The 21,298-nt window shown below is 44.5% G+C and overlaps 1 protein-coding gene across 7 annotated transcripts in view; it reads left to right on the top strand.

Annotated features, from left to right (window-relative positions):
• BRDT (bromodomain testis associated) overlaps positions 1-21,298 on the top strand; it is a 60,496-nt gene that overhangs the window by 19,812 nt on the left and 19,386 nt on the right. For 4 of the 7 annotated variants that reach the window (XM_053391785.1, XM_053391784.1, XM_053391788.1 and 1 more), the window contains 7 exons: positions 5,320-5,566; positions 11,311-11,448; positions 13,217-13,346; positions 15,656-15,840; positions 18,593-18,937; positions 20,571-20,699; positions 20,868-21,035. In XM_053391785.1, coding sequence (XP_053247760.1) covers positions 5,375-5,566; positions 11,311-11,448; positions 13,217-13,346; positions 15,656-15,840; positions 18,593-18,937; positions 20,571-20,699; positions 20,868-21,035 — 1,287 coding nt within the window. In that variant the 5' untranslated portion in view covers positions 5,320-5,374. Of the gene's footprint in view, positions 1-2,856; positions 3,001-5,319; positions 5,567-11,310; positions 11,449-13,216; positions 13,347-15,655; positions 15,841-18,592; positions 18,938-20,570; positions 20,700-20,867; positions 21,036-21,298 lie in introns of those variants that run through there. The other 3 variants (XM_053391787.1, XM_053391783.1, XM_053391789.1) reach the window with 3 other exon arrangements.

Here is a 21,298-nt window from a genome sequence, read left to right as displayed (position 1 = left end):
TATAGCTCTGATTTCCAACTACTTATTTATTTATTTATTTTTTCTTTCTTTATTCCCTTCTGAATCAGAACTTGTGCATGATGACTTCTGGCTTGGCTGCCACTGCTAGGAATGACATAACGAAAAGAAAAATATTTCCTAATTATGAGATGGTTCCATAAATAATCAGATCCACAGTTAGTTTTGCTGGCAAAAGACAAAGGGAGGAGCTGACAAAAGTATAGGCCTTTGCAAACAAAAACAAACTGTATTGAACTTGGTAGGATATACACATTTACAGTTACAATATGTCCTCTTTTTCCAGGACGCGTCCCCTTCGTTATGGGTGTGTAAAATGATGGCCACCGGTTCTCCACCCTGATTTAGATGTTCAGCTCTGTGCCTTTGGGCAAAGGGTTGGGTGAAATGTCCTCCCCTCTTCCAGCAGCGCCCCCAAATATTTTGTTCTAATCAAAATGTTGTCCCTTTCTGGTTTTGGGTTGTTGATATTTACAAACAGGCGCAGCTGCATGGTCTGTATTTGTTACAGACAAGTGAGAAACCCCCAGAGTCTAGACTCTGGCTCCTGGAAGCTAATGCCAGATCGTCAATGCACCCTAGAGGCAAAGGGTTTAACTCAATTTACTCACCTTACTTTGGGGGGGGGGGGCTGTACATCTCATCAGAAGCACAGCCTAGCTCCCACTGTCCCAGAGATGTCTATGACCCTGCTTGTTATGGTGGCTGGTCCCTCTCTGCTTCTGGGTTAGAAGCCACACCCTGTTGGCTCCTCCTGCTTGTGCATAGGAAATATCAGCAGGAATTGTGGGACTTGTAGTTGTTGAGAGACTGTGTTGCATGTTAAGTTGTGGGTGAACATATCAGATGACACAGCGATTCTTCAAACAGCTCTTGTTTATTCACAGGCCAGGACAGAACTGAACTGAAGGGTTCAGCCAGCCTGCTTATATAGAGCTCCACTAGAACGCAACAGTAACCATTTTCTGTAACTATCCAATCACTGAACGTCACTTTCAATCCCTTATTTGCATGTGTGGACCTGAGTGAAAACTATCTACAGTATCCCCCTGCTGGCCCAGGGTGAGAACTTCAGTACATAACATTGCATAAGGAGGCACATTTTTCTCGGTTGACTTTTCCTCTACAAGTGCACCCAAGAAGGGGTATAGCTGGAAGCTTGCTGTTGAGAACTTTGGCTTGGTGTCCTCTTACTCAGCTTCAGCTCAATGATAGGAAATCTTGAAATACCTGGCCACATCATATAGATGGAGGGAAAGCATGACCAAATTCCTTGTCTTACAATTTTGTTTTTCCCTTCATCAAAAAGATTCCAGTGCAGTTTAATGCACAACAGGTTGGGTTTTCTAGGTGAGCAACTTCAAGGTTTGTTGCCCACATTTTTGCGTGTGATGCATGCAGTGTTCTGACAACTAATTGTAACAGCAACTTCCAAAATCCAGTTAAGTTCTGCTGTTGAATGACACGAAACCTTGAATTTTATTCCGAGGACTGGCAAGACTTCTTAAAAGTCAGGAGCACTGGTTAAGCCAGCTAGGAAATTGGGAGCGTACTGCGCCAAAATACTAAGAGAAAGGAGTAGTAGCTTTGTAGCCAGGAGAACCATGCAACTGTTTGGTTAAAGTGCAACTGACCCAATGCTCTACATCAGACTGGAAATTATTCACAATATTGTCTCAAAAACAGCAACTGTTTTGAAGGTTGTTGTAGTACAACAAAGACGTTCCCCCCCAACCAAATGGTATGCAGGCACCTGCCCATCTATATATGAATTAAGTCTGTTGTATGACTCCTTATTGCAATAGCTGTGTTGAACCTAGATTCCCCTAGTGTGCTAGTACCTTAATTAACAGTTGCTTTGAATAAAATTCTATTACGTTTCTTAGAACCTCTTAATCCTCGCTTAATTACAAGCTCAATTTTTCCTCCCAGTACTTTGTTTCTCTGCTGTACCTCCTGAGTGATTGGCTTATGGCAGGCTCTGAATCCATATCCAGATGGCTTGACAAATTGGCTGACAAAAACTCAGTTGTGTACAGAGTTGAAGTTGCAATTAATTTGGGCTTTCTACAATCCATATCTATCTATCTATCTATCTATCTATCTATCTATCTATCTATCTATTTACAGTATATCAGGAATGGGGCACCCATAGCTGGGGTTGAGAAGAGGCGGAAGTCCAATATCCTCTGCAGAGGCACAGATCCTGATTTGAATATCTGTTGTTGTTGTTGTTTAGTCGTTTAGTCATGTCCGACTCTTCATGACCCCATGGACCAGAGCACGCCAGGCACTCTTGTCTTCCACTGCCTCCCGCAGTTTGGTCAAACTCATGCTAGTAGCTTCGAGAACACTGTCTGACTATCTCATCCTCTGTTGTCCCCTTCTCCTTGTGCCCTCAATCTTTCCCAACATCAGGGTCTTTTCCAGGGAGTCTTCTCTTCTCATGAGGTGGCCAAAGTATTGGAGCCTCAGCTTCAGGATCTGTCCTTCCAGTGAGCACTCAGGGCTGATTTCCTTAAGAACGGAGAGGTCTGATCTTCTTGCAGTCCATGGGACTCTCAAGAGTCTCCTCCAGCACCATAATTCAAAAGCATCAATTCTTCGGCAATCAGCCTTCTTTATGGTCCAGCTCTCACTTCCATACATCACTATTGGTTTGAATATCTATACCCTCTTTTTATGTGACCTCTTTTGCTCATCTTCAAGAAGTGTCTCCAGCTACTTAGTTTCTGTGGCAGTATCTTGCCCTAGCTTCTCGGAAAGACTAGATGCATGGCAGTTCTGAAGCAGACTTGACAAGTTCATCCAGGATTAAAGATTCTATGACAGTTAGGAAGACAGTTGAGAGTCCTGGACAAATAGCGAGGAATCTGCATGATTCAGGGTGTGGATGTAAGAAATGGCCTCTTCTGACTCTTAGAAAATAAACTGGCTTTTTAAATAACCCCTTTCCTAGAACGACAAGCCAAGGGACACCAGGTATGGCATGAAAGCAACAGCTGTCCCCCACAGTTTTGTCATCCATCATCTTGCATTCAAACACATGCTACCTCTGGAAACTGGCTGGTGATATCCCTTTGTATGTTGGTGGCTCCATGCAGATATTGTTGGTTTATGCTGGGGGAGAGGTAGGTGGTGTTATCACAGCTCCTCACTTTATGCAGGAGTTCCTATTTCCTTGGCATCTTCTGAGTGGCGAGCCATAAGTTTATGTGCCCTTACTTTTTCCCCCTCCTGAATTTGGGTGACGTTTTATCTTGAACATGAGAGTGACCTGCGAACGTGTCCATGTCTTGAGTTTGGTTGTAACAAATAAAATAATTCTGATTCTGTGTTGTCCTCATTCAGAATGGCTTTTCTGTGATGCAGCTTTGCTAAGCTCTTGAGAAGGATGTAGGCATCAGCAGTCAAACTTCGGCTGTTAGTGGTTCACTGTCCTAGAGACATTTTTTTATATATATATATACCAAAAAATTTAAAAAATGGGGATATGAATGGGATAATCTCATGGATGTGTCTGTCAGAATCCTGGGACGGATAGATACAAATACAGTGGTACCTCGGGTTAAGTACTTAATTCGTTCTGGAGGTCCGTTCTGAACCTGAAACTGTTCTTAACCTGAAGCACCACTTTAGCTAATGGGGCCTCCCGCTGCTGCTGCTGCGCCACCGCCGTGTGATTACTGTTCTCATCCTGAAGCGAAGTTCTTAACCCGAGGTACTATTTCTGGGTTAGCAGAGTCTGTAACCTGAAGCGTATGTAACCTGAAGCGTCTGTAACCCAAGGTACCACTGTATTACACTTTGGCGAGTCCTACCAGAGAGGCATCCTGACTAGCTGATAATGAGGCTAATTTCCTTCCTAGTGTTTGAATTGCTTTAGATGGGTACCCTAAATCCCACACCCCTTCCTGCTTCTTGTGCAGCTACCAATGGGCAGTGCACTCTGCCCTCTCCCATTGGCCAGGGGGCCAAAGAACTGCTGGAAGGTGCTCTCTGCTCCGCAAGCATCATGGCAATCGGTAGATCAACCTGGTCCCATCCATCAATGAAGAAGAAGCTGCAAATATCTTGTTTGTGTCCCCCCTGGTAGAAAACATGCTTGTAAGAAACTTGCAGCTAAGAACTAGTGCTTGACTATACTTTTTTCCTCCCCGCCACCATCCCCTCCTTTTCCTCTTCTTTTTGTATCGTGTATTTTAGATGGTAAGCCTGAGGGCATCTTATTATTGATCATTGTAAACTGCTCTGTGAGCCTTTTGGCTGAAAAGTGAGATTTTTAAAAATGCAGTACAAAGAGCTACACATGCAGTAGGTTTCTTTCCCCTCCCCCGACACCCCCCAAGTTGACCATAAGAGGGATTGCTACTCCAGGTATCCCTCACCCTAGTTTTGCCATCCGTAAATGGGTTTTGCTATTGGTTCATGCACGAAACGTGTGCCTTTGGTGCCTTTTTGAGGCTTTCCACATTATCTATAATAATAATAATAAATTTTTATTTATACCCCACCCTTCCCGGTTCAGAAAACCGGGCTCAAGGGGGCTAACAACAAATTTTAAACACTTACCATATTTTTTGCCCTATAGGACGCACTTTTTCCCCTCCAAAAATGAAGGGGAAATGTGTGTGCGTCCTATGGGGCGAATGCAGGCTTTCGCTGAAGCCTGGAGAGCAAGGGGGGTCGGTGCGCACTGACCCCTCTCGCTCTCCAGGCTTCAGGAAGCTCTCCGCATGCCGTGGGAGAGCTGCGTGACTTCGTGCAGCTCTCCCACGGCATGCGGATAGCAGCCTGTTCTGGGGGCTGGGGTCGGGGGAACCTCAGGCTTCCCCCGCCCCAGCCCTGCACCTGGGGGGGGGAATTTTTTTTTTCTTTATTTCCCCCCCCAAAAAAAAACTAGGTGCGCCCTATGGGCCGGTGCGCCCTATGGGGCGAAAAATACGGTAATTGATGCAATGAAAAACAGCATAAAATAGTATAAAATGTGAATAACAATAAATTCAGAATTCAAAAATCAATTTAGGGGGGAAATCCATCCAATAAACATTAGGTGATCACCAGGGCGAGCTGGCTAAATTAGTCCTATTTGGGCCAGCGAGGAGACCAGGAGAGAATTAGCTGTGGAATCCCAGAGTGGGTAATCTTCATAAAAAGGGGAGGGAAGGGGAATAAAAGATCAGGCTAAGTTCAAATTGAAAGCCAGGCAGAATAGCTCTGTCTTACAGGCCCTGCAGAAGGAAGTAAAGTAAAGACAAAATAATGAATCAATTCACATGCCGTGGATCACTTTTCTTGCAGATTCTCTGACAGAGAGGTTGACCTAGAAGGCAACAGATACGCCTTAGAGATCAACATGACTGCCCCAGGTCAGCAGCATACGACAATTGTCAACCCTCCCCCTCCAGAATACATCAATGCCCAAGGAACTGGCCGCTTGACAAATCAGCTTCAGTATTTGCAGAGGGTGCTCATGAGAGCGATGTGGAGACATAACTTCTCCTGGCCGTTTCACCAGCCAGTAGACGCTGCAGGCCTAAACCTCCCGGTAAGAGTTTACTGTACTTTATCTTAAACAGAAATATGAATAGTTAAGGAAGACGCAGGGGTACATGTGTCTGAACTTGCAGCTCATCTTTCAGTGAGAAACTCTGGTGCTGCAAGCACATCAGCCTTAAAGGTAAAGGGACCTCTGACCATTAGGTCCAGTCGTGACCGACTCTGGGGTTGCACGCTCATCTTGCTCTATAAGCCGAGGGAGCCAGCATTTGTCTGCAGACAGCTTCCGGGTCATGTGGCCAGCATGACTAACCCGCTTCTGGCGAACCAGAGCAGCACATGGAAACGCCGTTTACCTTCCTGCCAGAGTGGTACCTATTTATCTACTTGCACTTTGATGTGCTTTCAAACTGCTAGGTTGGCAGGAGCAGGGACCGAGCAACGGGAGCTCACTCCGTTGTGGGGATTCAAACCGCCGACCTTCTGATCAGCAAGTCCTAGGCTCTGTGGTTTAACCCACAGCGCCACCCGCATCCCATTATCTGTGGCAAATTCTTGAACTTCCTCTCTCTCGCTGTTATCACATATGGCAAACTGAAGCAGGTGTTCCTGCATAACAGAGCAATCTTATCCCTGACCAGGCAGCAATGGGGTGCCATGGGACAAAGTGGTATAGCCACTGTTGCTCACATCAGCCGGGGGAAAGGTGGGGATAGACCATAGCTGTCAACTTACAGATTTGAAAATAAGAGACCAGCAGCCTCAAAAATAAGGGATCAGCAGCCAAAATAAGGGATTTTCCAAGCACAGCTATGTTCAGCTTCTGAGCCCCTCCGAGCCAAAGGCAGAAAGCCCAGCCAGCAGCCAAACGAAGCCTCAAGTGGTGGTTCCCACAGCACAGCAACCCGGCAAAGGGGATGCAGCAAGGAAAACCACCGTCACCTCTCCACTGGGAAGCGCTGAGCAAAGGCGAGTCCCCAGGCAATGCGGCTGATTTGATCGGCACAAGGCATGCAAGCTCCACCCCCCCCAGTCATTCTTAGACTCCTTATTGGGTGAGCAATGCAGCCAAGCAACACAGTTGGAGCCTCCCTCCTCCCTGGCCAGCAGGGGAGAGGAGCTGCTTCCTTTGAAACCCGGGAAATTTAAGGGACATCATCAATAAGGGACAGCAGCAGGACACGTAGCTGGGATAAGGGACTTTCCTGCCAAATAAGGGACGGTTGACAGCTATGGGATAGGCATAGCCCTGCTCAGCACTGCACCAGTCTCGATTGTGTGGGAATGTTGTGAACAGTAGGAGAGGATATATTGATTCAATATTATCCTTCCTCACTCACGCTAGTGAGCTGGTAGCAGAGCACATTCCCTTGCACATTGCTGGAAGCAAGTTGGTCGATTCGTTTGAATCTCCTGAGTTAAGCAAACCAGTCTGGCTTGTCTAGATTGGATTTGTTCCTGGTAAATTCCCCTTTTATCCCTCTTAAAAAGAATAAAGACACAACAGTCTTCTCTTAAAAGTAATAAGGAGTTTATTCTCATTCAGTTCACAGTAGGTTCCCTGAAGGGCAGGCTTTAGCTTGTAGTTACAGAAGAGCGTGTGGGTTAATCTCATATGGGGACTGAGCCCATGTTCTGCTGGACATGCAGCAGACAGCAAAAGACATCAAGATAGATCAAGAGAAAAATGGAGGAAAGGGAAGATGGCTGCGTGACCAGCCCCTTTATAGGATTTGCCAGGGTCTCACCTGACCACACGCAGGGGGAGGATGCTCCAGACCAGGAGTGACAGGAAGTCCTCCTGGCTGGATCAACATTCCCCTGTGTCTCTACTCTCGGCGAACAGGAAATGTTGTATTTGACTGCTTTTGTGATGTTACACCCAGCAGATTGGACCCAATGCCATCAGCAAGGTTGGTCTGAAATCCAGTGGATTCTGGGCTGGCTCCTCTGAAGTCCCATTTTTGGGGCTTCCTGTGAGCCGTTGCCCAGTGGGAATCCCTCCAGAGCTCAGGGAGCTCAGCACCAGATGAAAGATCACTCCATGGATGGAGCACGGTGGAAAGGTTTTGGGCTGGGTGAAAGGAGTTTTTTCTGTATCCATCTCACTTGGCATGGTGGATTGGGTTTTTGAATTGCTACTCAAGTGATTTAAGAGGAGGGTGTTTCTTCATGAGCATGAGCACACTCCTTGTTAATATAGTTAATATAGTTTTTTAAAGTATCGATAAAAACGAGAGCAACCATAGATGGTGAGATGCTCTTAGGAATGCAGCTGTTGTGTATTTCTAAATACAAACACACTGCGGTATATAATGCACAATAATAGAATCTTAATGCCGCAAGGCACCAAATATTAGAACATATCGCTATGAATTATAAATAATTACATCTGATAAAGAATAAGACACTACTGTCAATAAGATTGAAGCAAATTGGCTGGAAATTGTCATGATAAAAGAAAATCACATACATTGTATATGTAGGAAATGGTCATAGCTGTCAACTTACAGATTTGAAAATAAGGGACCAGCAGCCTTGAAAATAAGGGATCAGCAGCCAAAATAAGGGATCAACAATTACTTTGATAAAATACATATTTGGTTGCGTGCAAATGGCTTTAGATACCTATTAGGTCCATAAATGACCATATAGCATATATTCAACACAAATAAACAGCAACAATTTGTTGTTGACAAAGCACAGCTGGACATAGAAAGGGCCCCATTACCTTCAGTAGCTTATTTAAGGGACATCATCAATAAGGGACAGCAGCGGGGCATGGCGCTGGGATAAGGGACAGTCCCGCCAAATAAGGGACGCTTGACAGCTATGGAAATGGTCTGCAGCAATGTGTGAAAACACCCTAGCTCAATGTGAAGAAGCAACAAAATAATTACAGCTATATAGTATTTATTCTATTTGATGGCAATTATTTTTTCAGCAGTTGCTATATAAAATGAAAAAAAATGAAATCTCTAAGAACTTCTTCATAATGAAGAGTAAGTCTTCTCCCTTAAACACAAATCCATAATTCATACTTGTAAAATAATTACTGTATTTTTCGTCCCATAGGACACTCCGTCCCATAGGACGCACCTAATTTTTTTGGGGGGGAATAAAGGAATTCCCCCCCTTTATTTTCCCCCCAAAACCAGGTCGGGGAACAGCGGGATGGCGGCGCAGCACCTCCCCGCTGTCCCCCGAGCTTGTGGGGCTGGCCCATGTCTGCCCAGTGCGGGGGGCGCTCTGCTTCAGGGCACCCCATGCGTCGGGCGGCAGCCTGCTATCCGCAGTGTGGGGAGCCCCGCGGGAACTCCCGCAGGGCTCCCCACGCTGCGGATGTCTGCCTGGCGCGCAGGGCGCTCTGCTTCAGGGCATCATGCGCGCCGGGCGGCAGGCTGCTATCCACAGCCTAGGGAGCCCTGCAGGAACTCCCGCAGGGCTCCCCACGCTGCGGATGTCTGCCCGGTGTGCGGGGTGCTCTGCTTCAGGGCATCCCGCGCGCCGGGCGGCAGGCTGCTATCCGCAGCCTAGGGAGCCCTGCGCGCCGGGCGGCAGGCTGCTATCCGCAGCGTGGGGAGCCCCGCGGGAACTCCCACAGGGCTCCCCACGCTGCGGATGTCTGCCCGGCGCGCGGGGCGCTCTGCTTCAGGGTATCCCGTGCGCCGGGCAGCAGGCTGCTATCCGCAGCCTAGGGAGCCCTGCGGGAACTCCCGCAGGCTCCCCAGGCTTGCTGATAGCTTCCTGAAGCCTGGAGAGCAAGAGGGGTCGGTGAGCACCAAGGTTCAGGGAAAGCCTGTATTTGCCCCATAGGACGCACACAGATTTCCCCTTCATTTTTGGAGGGGGAAAAGTGCGTCCTATAGGGCGAAAAATACGGTAATGTGACTATATTATATATGGCCTTGCCCTCTTAAGTTCCCCTATACTATAATTAGTGCTATCAATCAATTTATCAAAACATTCACAAATTTCACTCTTCAACCTTCTTGGCCCCCTATCCAATCAATCAAATTAAAATACATTGTCTCTGAACAAAACCTCTGTATTTTAGATACTGAAGGACGTGTAACATAAATTGAACTGGCAAAAATTCACTCAACGTAGGAAGAAAAGCCCATAATAGCTGCATTTCATTTCCTATTACAGTAACTCATCGGAACTGAAAGAAAGGAAAAGATAGCTGTTAACTTTCAGCAATACCAATTACAAATTTGCTGACCAATTAAAATAGGTCCCTTTTGAGTCATCTACCAGTTTACTGAAAGACCATGTAATCACAACTGATTTTGGTGCTTATGAGTATTCAATCTTTTCTTTTTCCTGACTGTTTATTGGCTGAACTATAACATGCATACTTAGTCTGTGGGCCTTTCTCTTCAAAAATCATTGCAGGGCTTGGATATTGTCAGTGAAGGCTAAACCCCTCAGACACGTTTCTGTTTTTCTTGACAAACTCAAATGGTCAGTTTGTCCAAAAGTGCTTTCAAAGTGACTGTCACCTTCCATTTCTGGTGTTGGATTTCCAAAGAAGCTGTCACTTGAGGTTAATATTAGAGGTCATTCACTCAGTGTAGTATATATATATATATATATATATATATATATATATATATAGGAACTAGCCCTGGGCCTCTTCTGCCTCTTCAGATTTCTAAGGGAGACACTTAAAACGTATTTCATATACATGTAAGAACATTATACCATTAACCTTGGCTTGTCATCTATGAACAACTTTTTGGCAAATGCTACAGACAAAATTGTTCCTTCTCTTCACCTCTCTACCTGTGGCCATGTGTCAGTTTCTTCCACTAACTGCCTGCCTGGATTAAAATATACTTATATTTGTTGGGGCTGGGGGGGGTATATAAACTAAAATTCAGGGTGCCACTAGAAACACCCCTAAACTTGGGTACGCAGCTACAGTGCATCTGGGTTTTACTTGGCCTTAAGCATCACGCTGTGGGTTAAACCACAGAGCCTAGGACTTGCCGATCAGAAGGTCAGCGGTTCGAATCCCCGTGACAGGGTGAGCTCCCGTTGCTCGTTCCCTGCTCCTGCCAACCTAGCAGTTCGAAAGCATGTCAAAGTGCAAGTAGATAAATAGGTACCGCTCCGGCGGGAAGGTAAACGGCATTTCTGTGCACTGCTCTGGTTCGCCAGAAACGGCTTAGTCATGCTGGCCACATGACCTGGAAGCTGTACACCAGCTCCCTTGGCCAATAAAGTGAGATAAGCACCGCAACCCCAGAGTCAGTCACAACTGGAACTAATGGTCAGGGGTCCCTTTACCTTTACCTTTTAAGCATCAACGAGGTGCTGGAGAAGATGTCAAGATCTAGGAACAGTTCTATAGGAATAGTGGGAATAATTCACAAGTTAAATTGTTTTGGAAAGCTGTGTTTTGCTCCTAATTATAGAAGGCACAATAACACCACCCCCGCAATTCATTAGCTGTCCGAAACCTTTCTCCAGAGGCCTACCGTTCACCACCTCCTTGCTTTAAGAATTGCTGAGATTGTATGTAAAATACTTGACTTTAGCCATATAAATGCCGTTTTTCCTCTTACACCCAATCCACTGTCATAAATTAAGCAGATTTCAGTAAGGCTTTGGACAGTCGTTTACGTTGAAGGTTATATTTTGCTCTGAACACCTTTTTTCAATATGGAAAAGTTTTCCCCTCCAAGACACAAGGCCAGGAGTCTATGGTTACAGCAACTAACTGCTCTTCTAAGTCATGGTACTCTAACGTTTCTTTCTCTCTCTTTTTAAAAAAACTTCAAACAGGATTATTATAGCATTATTAAAAATCCAATGGACTTGACTACAATTCAGAAACGTCTGGAACACACATGCTACACTTGTGCTGCAGAATGCATTGAAGATTTTAAAACTATGTTTGCAAATTGCTATTTGTATAACAAGGTATGTATCATGTATAGCCAAAGGTGGCAGTTCTTCAGAATTCTCTGCAATGGTCTGTAAGGGCTACTTGGGATTATTTAATGGCAGCAGAATCATCTGTTGTTGCTGCTAATAATTTAATTTATTGTTCACCCTTCCTCCTAAGGTACCAGGGTTGGTTACGACAATATACAGCCTTTTTAAACAACTTACAATTGCAAAAGTAGGGCAGATTCTTAAAACAGGCATTTAATTGTATTGGTGGGATACTCCACTTCTGTTTTCCTTTCCTTCTTTTTTTACTCTACTCAAATACCTGAACACCATCAAAAACATGCATAAACATTTGCACACGTCTCCTGCTGCTCCACTTCCTACCAGTTGTTCCACATCCCCTCTCTCTCAATTATTTGTTAAAAAGGTTTTGTTTCATCAAATAATAGAATTGTAGAGTTGGAACGGATCCTGAGGATCATCTAGTAGTCCGACTGCCTGCAGTGCAGGAATAGGCAGCTGTCCCATACGGGGACAGAACCTGCAACCTGGGCGTCACCAGCACCATGCTCTAACCAGCTGAGCTATCCAAGTTGGTGTTGTTGCATTTGTGCACCCATTCACCTAAACCAGGGTTTTCCAAACCTGGGACTCCAGCTGTTTTGGGACTGCAATTCCCACCATTCCCTAGCCATTGGTCCTGCTAGCTAGGGATGATGGGAGTTGTAGTCCAAAAACAGCGGGAGACCCAAGTTTGGGAAACCATGACCTGTTTGCTTTGCCTGCTTCTAGAAGCAGCTAAACCAGGCTCCTTCAGTGTCCTGCCTCAACCTGCTTTTCATATCCACCTTTCCTATAATCTGCATCAAATTCAGCTGCATATGTATGTGTAAAGGTAAAGGGACCCCTGACCATTAGGTCCAGTCGTGACTGACTGGGGTTGCGGCGCTCATCTCGCTTTATTGGCTGAGGGAGCCAGCGTACAGCTTCCGGGTCATGTGGCCAGCATGACTAAGCTACTTCCAGTGAAATGCACGGAAACGCCGTTTACCTTCCCACCGGAGTGGTACCTATTTATCTACTTGCACTTTGACGTGCTTTCAAACTGCTAGGTTGGCAGGAGCAGGGACCAAGCAATGGGAGCTCACCCCGTCACAGGGATTCGAACCGCTGACCTTCTGATCAGCAAGTCCTAGGCTCAGTGGTTTAACCCATAGCGCCACCCAGGTACAATTTCAGGAACGAGGCACTTTGCAGGGAACGAAAACCCATGTCTATGTAACCTGTACTTCTAGGATACTAAAAAAAATTGTCCAGTAGCACCTTAGAGACCAACTAAGTTCGTTCTGGGTACAAGCTTTCGTGTGCATGCACACTTCTTCAGATTTCGTGTCCCTGCACACAAAAGCTTATACCCAGAATGAACTTAGTTGGTCTCTAAGGTGCTACTGGACAACTTTATTTATTTTGACTGCGTCAGATCAACATGGGTACCTACCTGAATCTAGAATTCTAGGATACTACTGTTTTGTAGGAGCTGGTGTTATTGGAGTCCTTCAGCTGTTCCTAAGTCAGCTCTTTGCAAAGGGTGGAGACCTCTCGGATGCGCTGCAATGGAAGCACAAACCCTGGGATTGTTGCGACAGTGCCCCATTCTCTCTAATGAGCCCTGAGCTCTGTGACTTGAAAAATAAAAAAAACCAGTCCCTGCCTGCTGACTCGCAGCTGAATGTAATGTGAATGTTAGTCTAGCATAACAAGCACCTTGATCTCATGTGTAATGCTTGTCTTGCAGCCCGGCGATGACATTATTTTCATGGCCCAAGCATTAGAAAAAGTCTTTCTGCAGAAAGTTGCACAGATGCCCCCCGATGAGAAAATAGTGGTGGTCAATAAAGGGAGAAGGAAAGGGAAAAGAACGGACGGTAAGAAAAGTAATTGAGTGAAGGTCTGTGACCGGAATGTGGCACCAATGGAAGTGGCCGTAAAATATTGCATTCTGGAGAGAAGCTTTTCCAACGGCAAACAACTAAAAGAGTAAACAACTGAGACTTATTTATGGCTGATGACAAGATTTAGTAGTCAGTTTCGGCAGAACTGTTGTAGGATAAAGAATACCGTGCTTTCAAGGCTGATTAAATATAGGAAAATCAAGCGATTGAAGTGGGAAATCTTACATCTAACACATGAGAGATTAAAACAGGAAATATTGTATCTAAGCTATTGTACCATAGCTTATGTCTCTGAGTTGGTTCTAGCTGACAAACTTTCTTAGGATTTTCTCCCAATACAGTGGTACCTCTGGTTACGTACTTAATTCGTTCCGGAGGTCCGTTCTTAACCTGAAACTGTTCTTAACCTGAAGCACCACTTTAGCTAATGGGGCCTCCTGCTGGTGCTGCTCCGCCGCTGCACGATTTGTGTTCTCATCCTGAAGCAAAGTTCTTAACCTGAGGTCCTATTTCTGGGTTAGCGGAGTCTGTAACCTGAAGCATATGTAACCCGAAGCGTAACCTGAGGTACCACTGTATCTAAATTAGGTTAATTCTAGTCTACCACTAAGGAAATGATAAGGCCAAAAGCAATCAGCGTTTACTGTATGACAAAGGGACCTTACAATATTGATATATTGTAATATATATTTCAGTGCTGACAATGCAAATGTATCTTTTCAATGGTGCATTGTGCTAACTGCTTCCTCTAGTACAGTGTTTTCCAAACTTGGGTCGCCCGCTGTTTTTAGACTACAACTCCCATCATCCCTAGCTAGCAAGACCAGTGGTCAGGAATGATGGGAATTGTAGTCCAAAACAGCTGGAGACTCAAGTTTGGGAAACACTGATCTAGTAGTACTCATCTGACATGTTTAATGCCTTCTCAGTCAAATAAGACCATGATGGAAGTTTTAGTTGCTCTAACAGTAGATAGATAATTGGGAAATATGGAAGTATACATATATTGTATTACCATTTGGAACGCTCAAGGGGGGGAAATGTCCAAGACAAGTATTGCCAATGTTAAATAAATTTTCCTGTTTTATTTTGTTTTTAAATTTAATGGGGTTTATATACCGCTTAATCATCAAAACCGCTAAGCATTTTACATAAAACAATATCATATATTCAAAAACAATGCCATATCCATTAGCAATATCGATACCAATAAAATCGAATGTTAAAAAGAATTTGACTTTAGTTTTCAAAATACAAGTGAAATCAGCATTTAAGAAAATATACCTAATAAAATAAAATTATGTGGTAAAATAGCTGCCAAAACTATGTGTTTAGTTATAACTGTTTATAAGATGGATTACTGCAAATGTTTTGGGTGCACGTTGGGTTTGTTTTGGGGAGAATCCTATACAGGAATACTAGACTGTTGCTATTTGGGGGTGGAATTCCATCACACACTGGCAAATTCAGAACGCACAATTCTAGTTGCTTGGGAGGTCTTCTGCAACAAATCTGCTTTCCTAAAAGAGCAAGCTTTTTGCAGTAAGTAAAGTGAAGGGGAGATACACTGGAAAAGGTGGGATAACCCTTGCTTAGATGCAACATCATCTCATCTCCCCACAAACAAATCAGAATGAATACTTACTTAATTAGCTGACATGATCTAAGCTCTCTGCAGACAAATCATGATACAAACTGTGAGTGCTGATCCTTATAGAGGCAAAACAGCCCCAGCCCTATACACAAGGAAAGTATCGGCATATTCGGGGGGGGGGGGACACACAAAATTTGCAGAAGTATCCCAAAAAGGCTTCCAGGCTGTGACAGTAGACGAGTCAGCAAAGAATCTTTAAAAAGACAAGTTTTTGGAGTGCTGTTAGGAGTCCTTCATTCATGAGGTAAAGGTAAAGGGATCCCTGACCATTAGGTCCAGTTGTGACCGACTCTGGGGTTGCAGTGCTCATCTCGCTTTATTGGCTGAGGGAGCCGGCGTACAGCTTCCGGGTTATGTGGCCAGCATGACTTAGCCACTTCTGGTGAACCAGAGCAGCACACGGAAACGCTGTTTACCTTCCCGCAGGAGCGGTACCTATTTATCTACTTGCACTTTGAGGTGCTTTCGAACTGCTAGATTGGCAGGAGCAGGGACCGAGCAACAGAAGCTCACCCCGTTGTGGGGATTCGAACTGCCGACCTTCTGATCGGCAAGTCCTAGGCTCTGTGGTTTAACCCACAGTGCCACCCGCGTCCCTCGTTCATACAGCTTTGCTTAATTTCCTTAGCGCCCGATGCAGGAATCCTGCAACTTAACCAAAGCCAACAGCCAAAACAGGCTAAGAAAGTGAAGCCGCCTCAGATGATGACCCCGACGCCGCAGCAAAATGCCCCAGAACTGTCACCGGTGACTCCGCCATCGAACGTAATGCCAGCTACTGAAATGGCAGCGAAAGGGGTAGGTTCTAAAAAGGTGGGTCTTTTCCTGGCCATCTATTAGTATGGCTTTTGGTACAGAGCACAATATGGGTACCAAAATGAAAAGAGGGAAGCTGGAGATGTTTAAAAGAATGGAGTCTGACCCCATAAGAAGATGCTTAACACAACAACAGAGATGTTGGCCAGTGGTAAAAAGATGGTAAAGGGACCCCTGACCATTAGGTCCAGTTGTGGCCGACTCTGGGGTTGCAGCGCTCATCTCGCTTTATTGGCCAAGGGAGCTGGCATACAGCTTCCGGGTCATGTGGCTAGCATGACTAAGCCGCTTCTGGTGAACCAGAGCAGCGCACGGAAACGCCGTTTACCTTCCCGCAGGAGCGGTACCTATTTATCTATTTGCACTTTGAGGTGCTTTCGAACTGCTAGGTTGGCAGGAGCAGGGACTGAGCAACGGGAGTTCACCCCATCTCGGGGATTCAAACCGCCGACCTTCTGATCGGCAAGCCCTAGGCTCTGTGGTTTAACCCACAGCGCCACCCGCGTCCCAGTGGTAATTACCGCTAAATATGAACTAAGGCCTCTGAAATAATTCTAGATTTAAATGACTGGAAACAAGGGATTTAAAACTAAATTTTATTTTATTTTTTACAATAAGTTTTGTTTTCAATTACAATAATCCAGTGGTAGCTTAATTATAACAATGCCAAATTATAATGCAATTATTAATCCCAATCATTCAGATGCCAAATTATATAATTTAGGTGGCCTGAATTGTTTCTGCGTTCCAAAATCTTACTCATCTCAATAACAGTTCATTCAAAAAAACAACCCCTTATACAAAAACTGCAGTATTAACGATATCCATTCATCTTGACACATTAAATTATTTAGTTTATAAGTGTAGCATTCAAACAATATCCTTATTCCTCCTGTGTGTGACAATTATTCTATCTGTGGTGTTCTTCCTTGTCCTTGTGAAAGGTTATATCTTATTTTTTCCTAGCCGTTGCTGCTTTCCATCATGTCTTGGGCGGAGCTAATATCCCATTGTTGCTTCAGAAGTTCTCCATTACTCCTTCCCTGTGGTTCATTGTTTTACCACTTCAACGAAACTAAATTTTATGAAGGTGGTGTGGTTCTTGCTGCTACACAACCTATTATTGCTCGGTGCTATTTCAGTATTGTTTTAGGATCTCTTTTCATTCATCCCAGTGGCTGGACTCTGGCTTTGCTCACATTATTTCAAGATGGCATAACCTAACTAGGATCCTAGACTATGATTCTACTGCCAAAAAATGAATGGATTTTTCTCTGTGGCGCCTAAGAAGGCTCCTGTTGCATCATGGATGGTGGGTCTTGACAAATAACGAAAAATTTAGCAAACCCAGAAGGCAGTCCACAACAACAGCCTAACAACAGTGCAATGCTTGTTGCTGCACAATGGTGTGTGTGTGTGTGTGTGTGTGTGTGTGGTGACATACTGTAGGGCACAGATTAACTCATTTGAGGGGGCCAAACACAAAGTGCTTTAAGCTTCCAAAATCCTTTTCTTGATGTAGAAGGAGCTACAGGGCCTGTTAAACAAGGAGGGTGCTGTCCAATCTCAGGTGAGAAGGAGTTCCACAGGCCTGGGCCCACTGCACTTGAACAGTGTTGGTTCAAGGCAAAAAATAGGTATAAAAAGGAGAATTCCTGGTTGCCTAGTTTGGGGCAAGTACTCCTTGATGAGAGAACCCCAGCAGAAATTTTAAATCACAACAAAAATATGTAGCCAAAAATGTTTTCTGTGAACCACCCTGAGACCTCTAGGTATAGGGCGGTATATAAACTTAATAATAATAATAATAATAATAATAATAATAATAATAATAATAAAGTAAAGCATGGAAATACAGTTTGTTAGGCCTTTAAAACAAGCCTTTCCAAGTGAGTTCCTCTTCCCCCGGCATAGGAAAAGATGACATGTTTAGTAAGTTAAAAACTGTTTAGTTACAAACACTTCAAAGGTCAGGTTTATGTGCTTTTCCATATCGGTCAAAAAGGTTGCACAGGCAGTAAAACTTAGTTTAGTTCCAAAGTGGTGAAAGTTCCTAAATTATTGGTATAGGAACTCGAGAGTGGCTTGTGAGAGCCATGTGGTATGAGTTTGGAGCAACTAGCTCAGACCTCATATGTTGAGCTTCTCAGGTAGACTGATCAACAGGCTTGATTGCCCATTTCCTCTCAATGTAAGGGAAGTGGACATAGCTAAGCCTGGCAGGACAGCTTACTCTATGGTATTAACCCCTTTGTGTACTAATTAGTCTGAAGCATGTTGGTTTATATGAAGGTAGTTATCCCGCAGAATGCACAGCTCCTAGTATGAGCCATGCATCTGAGCTATAGGGGACCACAGACTCCCCCCAATATCTCAGTGATGAGTACACTAACCAAGGTGGGGTGAGAACCACCTCACTTGGGTACCATGCAACAATTAAATAATCAGTATGCATTTCCTGTATAAATGGTCTTCTGAAAGGGAAATAATCTATGGTGAAGTCTTTTTTTTTTTTACCTCCCTCCGAACTTCCTAAAAGATACTAAATATATATCTTAGGTTGAGACCTGCCTATTTCACCCAAGTTCTTGGAAAGAATCCAAAAGGAATTGGCTGAAATAAATAAAAATGTCCAGCATCATACTGGTCATAGTTGGATTTATAACTGCTTTATTTCAAAGGTTCATCAAACAAATGTGAATGTTGTAGTTCCTTTCCTTATTAAAGCCTGTGTTTCTGTATCAAAAAGGGTGTGAAAAGGAAAGCGGATACTACTACTGCCATCATCACAGCGAGCAGTGAATCCTCTCCATCACCCAATGAACCCAAAATCGTCAAGATCTCCTCTCGGGAAGAACACGAAGAGTACCTCTCAAAAAGAGACTTGCCAGACTCCCAGCAGCCACTCGAACCCATGAAAAATGCCAAGCTAACAGAACCTCTGAAATACTGTAACGAGATCGTTAGAGAAATGTTCTCAAAGCATCATGCAGTCTATGCTTGGCCCTTTTATAAGCCAGTAGACGTTACAGCCTTGGGACTTGAAGACTATCATGATGTTATTAAGCACCCTATGGATCTTGAAACTATTAAAGTGAGTGGGGGGGCGCAGGGCATAGTGAGTTCATTTGGCAACTAGTCCTACGAATTCTTCAGATTTTGAAATTTGTATTTTTGGATTTTTAAAGGGTTAAAAAGAAGGCAATCTCTAACAGCCACACAAGCTAGAGTATGGAACAACTGCAGGCTGGCTGTATTATATTTGCAGGGCAGGAGACGAAGTACTGGCAACCCCTATGCCAAACCTTTTCTCATGCTTTCCCCCTGCTGTACCAATTGGCCCCTCAGCTGCCAACCCGGAGAAGTTAGAGGGTTGTATCCATACCCTAAGTGGCTCTTTGGTATCTGGTTATTGACTGGGCTTTGGGAGAAACAAACAAGATGAAACCGTCCAAGGTGGAAGAACCTTTGCATTGCGATTGCTCTTAATATCCGTCATGCATGCACTGTGTACTAGACACTGAGCAGAAGACTGGCATGACTCCTGCCAGAGGAGTTGATGTACCAGACTTGCATTGGGGAAGGAACATAGGATGATGCGAAGCTGCATTAGTCAGTCTAGCTCAGTATTGACCAGCAGCAGTTTTGAGATTTTGGACAGAGGTCTCTTCTAGCCCTACCTGGAGATTGAACCTGTGATGTTCTGCATGCAAAGCAAAGTGGTCCACCTCTGAGTGTACGATTGATGCTCATTTGTGGGAGGAAGAGCATCAGCAGGGGCTAGTAAGAGATGGACGGCTTTTAGAGAGAGCGGAGAAAGGCAGAAAGAGGGAAAGATTTTGTTAAGCGTGGTGAGCAGCAGAATGACCACCAAGGCAGAAACCGCATGTGCGTTTTCAGCATGTAGTGTAATAATAATGATAATAATCTGGCTGGGTTTCTCCAGCCACTCTGGGTGGCTCCCAACAGAATTAATGATAATAATAATAAAGTGATAAAACACCAGACATTAAAAACTTCCCAAAACATGGCTGCCTTCAGATGTCTTCTAAAAGTCAGACAGTTGTTTATTTCTTTGACATCTGGTGGGAGGGCGTTCCACAGGGTGGGTGCCACTACCGAGAAGGCCCTCTGCCTGGTTCCCTGTCACCTCACTTCTTGCAGTGAGGGAACCACCAGGAGGCCCTTGGAGCTGAACAATGGGGGTGGAGACGCTCCTTCAGGTATACTGTATGCTTTAACGATCACTCTGGCAACTCTATTTCAGTTTAATATGCATTACCAAGCATATTTTTCCCACTTTCCGGAAGCTTCTGCAGCTAGTGCAGGAGAAATCACTCTTCCCCCTATGCTGTGAACACATTTGTCCACAGGTGGCAAAAAAATGCAGCATAACCAAAATAATAAAATTTGTTGCCAACAATGTGTTTGTGATATCTGTATTACCATTTTAAAGTTTTGAGTTCTTCTCTAGAAGCATCATAAGATGTAAACGTGTATTGGTCCCTCTTTAAGTTGACTAAACAGTATATACTTAATAAGCCAAGTACTACTGTAGCTGGCTGTTAGAACTTGAAATATCCTTATTTGGACAGATATCTGGGGTTCAGGTCATAATCCCCCACATATTAAATTTATAGGATTAAAATAAATGGTGTCTGTAATTGGCATACGTTGGATGTGCATCCCAGAATCTGAATCTTGAGAAACCCTTCTGTTTTCCACAGAAAAAGATGGAGAATTGTGAGTACAAAGATACCCAAGAGTTTGCTGCTGATGTTAGGCTAATGTTTATGAACTGCTACAGATACAACTCTCCGGACCATGAAGTAGTAGCGATGGCAAGAAAACTCCAGGTGAGTGAATTATTGATACTAAAAAGCAGCATTTCTGAAACTCCACCGAGAACGCAGTTCGGTGCCTTTAAGCAACTGCTGTACCTTGTTCTGAAACGGCAGAACTGTTAAAACAACCCGAAACTTCATCATGGAGGTTTGTGAGACGGCTAACTTTCTTCTGTTAAGGATGTCTTTGAGATGCTCTTTGCCAGAATTCCAGATGAACCAGCTCCCTGCAGTCCTCTGCTCTACCCCACTGCAAGAAGCACAGCGGATCTTTCTAGCGGCAGTGATGCCGCCTCCGAGGATTCGGAGGATGAAAGAGCAAGACGCCTTGCAGCGCTCCAGGATCAAGTGAGTGGCAATGCACACATGCAACCTAGCGGCGGTGCATGCTTGCGATTAGCAGAATGGATGGACCGCTGTATTACCTCTGTTTATTTCTCAGTGTCACAGAATAACCTGCCTAGTTCCTCACTGGCTGTAGCTGAACAAAGCAGTAAAAAAAGAGGCTAACAATATTCCTGATTGCACCAAACAATTAATGTATGTTCAGGGAACCTGATAGAGGGGGAAGTCTCAGCTTCGCCTTTGAGCCGGTACCAACGACTGGGCTC

This window comes from Podarcis raffonei, chromosome 6 (genome assembly GCF_027172205.1).
Source record: "Podarcis raffonei isolate rPodRaf1 chromosome 6, rPodRaf1.pri, whole genome shotgun sequence".
Lineage (NCBI taxonomy): Eukaryota > Metazoa > Chordata > Lepidosauria > Squamata > Lacertidae > Podarcis > Podarcis raffonei.
The sequence above is the reverse complement of the archived record's forward strand: the minus strand, read 5'-3'. Positions and strand labels throughout refer to the sequence as shown.